Source organism: Adiantum capillus-veneris, chromosome 7, assembly GCF_014529385.1.
Source record: "Adiantum capillus-veneris isolate H3 chromosome 7, ASM1452938v2, whole genome shotgun sequence".
Taxonomy (NCBI): domain Eukaryota; kingdom Viridiplantae; phylum Streptophyta; class Polypodiopsida; order Polypodiales; family Pteridaceae; genus Adiantum; species Adiantum capillus-veneris.
In genome coordinates, this window is record NC_140937.1 from 150,790,103 (window position 1) to 150,796,079 (window position 5,977).

Sequence of the window (5,977 nt, forward strand, 5' to 3'; positions counted from 1 at the left end):
TTACAAATAAATCTCAAAATTCATAAGTGGAATTAAACTAAACCTAGGTTTTTTTAAAACAATGAAAGAAGAGTACCGTAGAGTTTATCCTTTATCCAATTCGACACAACAATACACGAGTCACATACTAGTCCTTGACTAATGCAAATAAAAATTGGACATGTAGATGCACCTAGAGCACAAGGGTAAGAGTTATTGCAAAGAAATATTTATTATGAACATAGTAGGCATGTAAATGTGCAAAAACTAAAACCTATGCAAAGTAAAGAGCTTATGAAAGACTTGCCATAAGCGTCTAAAATCCGTAAGGTTGGTGACATCTACATGACACAACTATAAGTTGTTGGTCATTTGCTAAATGGATGACATGTAAGTAGATGAGGTTCATGCATGCATGCACTATGTTACAAGCATCCATTTTCTGTTCTACTATTAACGTACTCCAGTCGATCGTTCTACCTTATATTCTCTCCCAATGCATTCCACCCAACAATCTAGCTAACATGTATGTTTGCTGTCCATAGACATTGGTAATTTCAAATTGAAAATATTTCCTCTCGAATAGCCACATTAAGATTCTCATTTGCCCCTTAACAATTTACTTTTATTACCACCTTCAACTTCCTGTTTCACCTCAAAACTATAAGCCCATTACAAAGAATGGCCTCCCCGAATCTATAAATAGGCCCCAAGATTCACAAAAAGGAGTGCCAAGACAAAGGTCTTGCAGCCAACAATGGTTACATGAGAAAGGTCCCCGAGGCAAGGCTGATTACTTGAATGGCACGAGCAATACAAAGACTTTAAAGAAAGAGCATAGGTTGGGTGGAGATGAACATGCCATGCCCAAGCACTTACACATGTATCAAAGAGAACTCTAGCCATAGCTACGCAAGCCTCTGAACTCCATGCCATCCAAGTGGCCGGCCTGTTAATCACCAAGTACAATTAGTTGGCTCTGCATTTCGATTGACGGGTGTATGCTAAGGAAAACCCTTGTAGAGCACTCTTGAAATTTTGGAAGGCATGTGTTATTCTTCTCTTTAAATTATAGTCTCTCTTCTTTTTCTTCTCAAAAAGGCAGTGCCAACTAGATAACATTTCCAAAATTTCAGTTATGTATAACATCTTTAGTATGTTTTAGGCTATTCTGCAATGTCTTTATTCAAGCTTCATCATGAAAGAGCTCACATTAAAGCCCTCATAGACATGAATAACTTACATTTGACCGTTAAGCTGAACCTGTTTGCATCCACCTCCATCTTCAAATATAGACAATGTTGGCAATCCCCAAATACCCAAAGACGATCCTTCGATAAAATTAACGGAAGACGATGTCTGTGGGTCAATTGTATCAGTTTTCTCTGCTCTTTTAATTCAAATAACCACATTTCTCCCCAAGAAAAAACAATATCAAACTAGAGGCTAGAAAGGAAAAGAAAACTAGCTTGCATCTGACCTACTGAGCTTGATAGAGCCCACAGCAATTGGGGGGCCTACATATCAGACCAACCAATCGTTTCTGTAGCCGCTGCGGTGGGAGTTGAACCCATGACCCAGCCCCTTCCACAGCCGCCAGAAAACCTGCAAAGAAGAAGGCTCCATCGGCCACCACAGAAACAAGCAATGTCACGTTTGTGATGAAGAGACTTTCTTTTGGAATCCTCGACTACTTACTATACAAGTACGAACGGCTGCATAGGAGCAAGGCTCCATTGCCCACCACAGGTATGAAGTTTGTGATGTAGGGGTAGCGAGAAAATGAAGGAACGAATGAGAAATCGAGCCCCATGTCCAGCACCCCACAACAAAGGAGTGGTATAGCACGTCATTCTTCAGCAGGAGGAGCTGCGCAAGTTCCCCTCTCGCTGCTTTTTCGCGTGCGCGGCAGTAGCTCTTACTGTGCTGTCTCTTGTGAAGAAGTTAGGGCTACTTACTATCTATTAACGCCTCACAAACTCTTGCGACGAAGTCAGGGCTATTTCCTATTAGCTATTGAGCTGGTTTTCTAGTTCAAATAGTGTTCAACGAAACAAGCTTCTCTACCTACAATAGCATGTTCCTTTCGTCCAAGTTGACGTCGTGGAAGCATACAATGAGGGAGAGAATACATGAGAGAGAAAGAGAGAGAGACTATTGAACCAACCAACTCGGCAATGAATTGATGATTATACAATGGGGGCCAGGTGTTCTCTATATACTAGCTTCCTTATATACTAGCTTTGGGGGCCTTAAGCACCCCCCTCAACAAATTGCCCTGCTTAAGACTTCGACAAATAAGAAAAATAAATACCTAAAGCCAAAATAAATATTGGGATCACATTGGGCTATTCACTTGCGATGCTATAACTTCAACACCCTTTCTGTAGGACACGTGTAGGAAGACCAAGTCGATGAAGAAGCTACCATGGACACCCCAACAGCTGATCACTCTATTGGATACACCTCGGTTATGCTACCATCAACTTTTTACCTAAGCAGGATTCCATATTGAGCATCATTTGCCTCATAGAAACTTGAGTTGTAGACCACACTACATCCAAGCATCCCCATTTGTGAACTGTGAACGCATCACGTCCAATGAATTTTTGAAACACAACATCCGGCCAACAACAATGTATTGGTGCGCACATACATCGCATTGGTTTCTTACCAGATGCATGTACCTTGAACTCCGACCCACGGGGTGAAACACTAATAAGTTGAACTCCAACAGATGAGCCCGAATCATTTGTAGGGAGCACCATTTGCCCCTCGGTGCCACTCACAAGCCTCCCCCTGGCTCAAGCTAGTTGCAAAAATGACCATGTGACAAGAAATCTAGACTCGTGGCCACTATGGCCACCACCATGTGTGCCATGCCAATCTCCTCTATCAAATCTTTATCATTGTTATCTCTGTCAAGCTTGCCCCTACCTTTGTCCTCTTGTGAGCTCTTGCATTTTCCTTTGGCTTCACATGTCCAAGCCAAACAAAGCATCTTCATCTTTCTTGAGGACTCTAATTGTGTCAAGAACAGCTAACTCAGTAGTAGCCATGTCATTCTCACCAAGCTTGCCTTTGCATTTGCCCTTACTCGAAACTCAAACCTTGCCCTTGAAGACCAAGAAGGCTTCCACCTCCACGAGAAAAGAGCTGGGATCTTCGTTATTTGGCTTTTCGTCATGATTTGAAAGCATGATGGCATGGGCACCATCTCGTACTCCTTAGGCAACTCAAAGAATTAACTAAAAACCTGGCAATATACTATCCATAGCCAATTTGGTTTTGTTCATTGGAAGACACAATGGAAACCTTTGCCTTTGTGTCTCAAAAAACACTTAAGACTGCTCCTTGCACTTTGCCAAAAATTGCCCAAACATGAGCCGTTGGGTGTATTTCAAAATGCAAACAATCTGTTGCCCAACTTTTCGCAAAGTCACACTACTCAAGATGCTTTGTGCAATTGGTTGTCGCCCTTGGAGCCTTGGCAACAATGTTTCAATGCACTGCCCTATTTTACCAATTTTAGACCCTCAACTGCCATAGTCTTATCATTTCAAAACACTTGGCAAGTTTGTCCTTGGCCTCATCCTTCCACCTTCTTGCACTAGATTTCAAAACGCTAGTTGAGTGGACTCACAATTGCCTCCATTGCCGCTCATATTTCAGGCCCTGGGGATTCACCATGGAAAACTTACTGCACCACGTAAGTGCAAGGGAGGGGGGTTTTTTCACAAGTTACATAAGCGTATAAGTTAGGGGTAGGCCCCCAATAATTTATCTCCCAAACTAAAAAATAAGAGAGGGGGTATCATATTTATGGGGGCGGGGGGGGGGAGGGGAGGAAAAAATGAGAGGAAGTTTTTGTGTTTCAAAATCATGGCTTCCCAAAAGAGTCTTCCCTCAAACTTGTGAGTCAATAGCTACAAAGATACATGCAAGAACTAACACTGCTTTGTATCAATTGCTTGTTTTGTGATTATAGCTCATTTGTTGAGGGATGAAAGCCATAAAGAGCTTGTATAGATGCAAATTTACACAGAAAACCTAACACAGCTTTATATTCATGTTCTTTGAGTAATTTTGATGGGTCCAAATTGGGCAAGTATCTAGAGTGCAGGCTGAACGGACAAATAGTGGTCAAAGTAAGACACATTGAGGGTACATCTAGTTATCAACATAAGTGGTTCCTTTGTACATTGCCAATCACTATGCTAGAGGGTACATATAGTTATCAACAGAAGTGGTTACTTTGTACGTTGCTCTTTGACTACTTTTACTTAGTTAGATCATGTGAGACCTAAACTCTATATGTAAGATAGGGGTATGATAGTTTTTTGCATTGATTATCATATAAGCATAGGAAGAGGGGTCATATTCCCTAATATGAGTCGTACATAGGGGTTTTATCAAAGCTATCCGCTCGCAGGTGGCGTCTCATTTTGTATACATAGTAAATCCCCCGAGATTTCAGGACGCTCTTTCTATAGTAGCTCCTCTTGACGGGATGGCGTTTCAAAAAGTAGTTAACAAGCAAGCAACTGAGAAGTTTCCTGTCAGGCCTAGGGTAAGAATGGGTAGGCCAAGGGCCAAGACGGAGTCATGCAGTCAAGGGGGTCCTATTATTAGCAGGTAGGGCCTATATAGGGCATGGCTGGGTGGAGAGTAGCAGACTCTAGTTCCCTCGGACTTATACAGGTATCAGAGCTCAGGGGGAGGCAGGAGCTATGGAGGAGGGGAGAGCTTTGCATGTCTTTGGCATGTAGGGTTGCCTGATCACTCTCTCTCTTGTGCCTTAGGGTTGCAGCACAATGGGATTGGGTGCTTGCAGGCGAGTTCGATGCATACACAAGCGGCACGGGAGCAACCTCTTGCAAGGAGGGGGCGGTTGGAGCCGACTGCACAAACAAGGTTGAGCATGAACTCAAAGAGGGTCGCCCTGAGCTACTGTGCAAAATTTGTTTTTGCATGGAGCTCAAACGACACCCACAACGCTCGGTAGGAGTGAATCTCTCTCTCAATTTGTCGCCCTGCCATCGCTATGTGCAAATGGTGCTTATTTTTACTATTTGGGCGCCCTAAGGGAGCCCTAAGGCCACCCTAGGGGCCTTTCTCACGATAGGAGTAAGGTATGAAGGGCACACCCCTCCTCATTTTCCCTCCTCTCGCAAGGCGAGGCAATGAGTTGCCGCCAAGGGACATCACATGCAGCCGGCAAGGCGAGGCAAATCCTTGCACACTTAGAAAATTACAAAGGCATTTGTGAAATTGCAAAAAATGTATGGCGGTGGATCATCGACTTCTTCATCTCTGAGCCGATAGTACAACCATCTTGATGTTTGTGGGTCCATTACGGGCTTGGTTGATAGTTGAGGACTGAATTAGAATCTTGGCCAAGACGATGGTCATGGACTTGAATTCAGCAAGTTTGAGGAGTGAATTTTCCAGAGTCAGAGAAACTTCGACAAAGTTGGGGCGAGTACCAAACTCCCGCAAGCTTCATGTAAGCCATGGAAGGGGTCGTCAAGAACCATCAACATGCAAAAGGTTATCGACCTATTGGCTTCAACCCAACAATGGATTCAAGGGAAGCATGGATTCCAGTTATTCGCCATCGCTAACGATGTGAAGCCATGACCAAGACAATCGCTTCATATCTGACGGAGTTTTTTGGTATAGAAGTCTTCGATGGCGTGTAAGTACAATGAACTAGAGATTAATGTTTTTCATTCATTTAACTTTTGCAGAAACTTTTGCATTAGTAAAAGAAAGCTTCGAGACCATAACTTATGGTGGAAGGGGAGCTTGTTCCAAGGGATGTTTGTCAAGGAAAAATATCATGGTGTTCAGGCAAGACCTGTTGCATGCCGATACAGGCAAGGCCTGTGGCATGTAAGGCGAAGGTGTTCGGCAAGGCCAACCATTAATAACAATTTCAAGAAGCTGTAAACAAGTTTTCTAGGACATGGCTCCTAGGCAAGTTGTCTGTCATTGA

General features: G+C 43.2%; 1 protein-coding gene across 1 annotated transcript; it reads right to left on the reverse strand.

Moving 5' to 3' along the window:
- Positions 1-582: 582 nt before the first annotated feature.
- LOC147454808 (uncharacterized) lies at positions 583-1,988 on the reverse strand. The gene is made up of 5 exons (XM_086517433.1): positions 1,678-1,988; positions 1,557-1,584; positions 1,460-1,496; positions 1,223-1,338; positions 583-928 (listed from the first exon to the last, which is right to left on the reverse strand). Exons 1-5 carry the CDS (start codon positions 1,714-1,716, stop codon positions 888-890), a joined length of 261 nt encoding a protein of 86 aa, XP_086373559.1. The 5' UTR covers positions 1,717-1,988; the 3' UTR covers positions 583-887.
- Between the last annotated feature and the right edge of the window lie 3,989 nt (positions 1,989-5,977).

Excerpts from the sequence above, each read along its gene's own strand:
- LOC147454808 (XM_086517433.1), bottom strand. The coding sequence starts at position 1,716 with ATGGAGCCTTGCTCCTATGCAGCCGTTCGTACTTGTATA. Across the intron at positions 1,497-1,556 it reads GCGGCTGTGGAAGGGGCTGG|GCCCCCCAATTGCTGTGGGC; the intron begins GTCATGGGTTCA and ends TCTGATATGTAG. Across the intron at positions 1,339-1,459 it reads GGCTCTATCAAGCTCAGTAG|ACATCGTCTTCCGTTAATTT; the intron begins GTCAGATGCAAG and ends ATTGACCCACAG.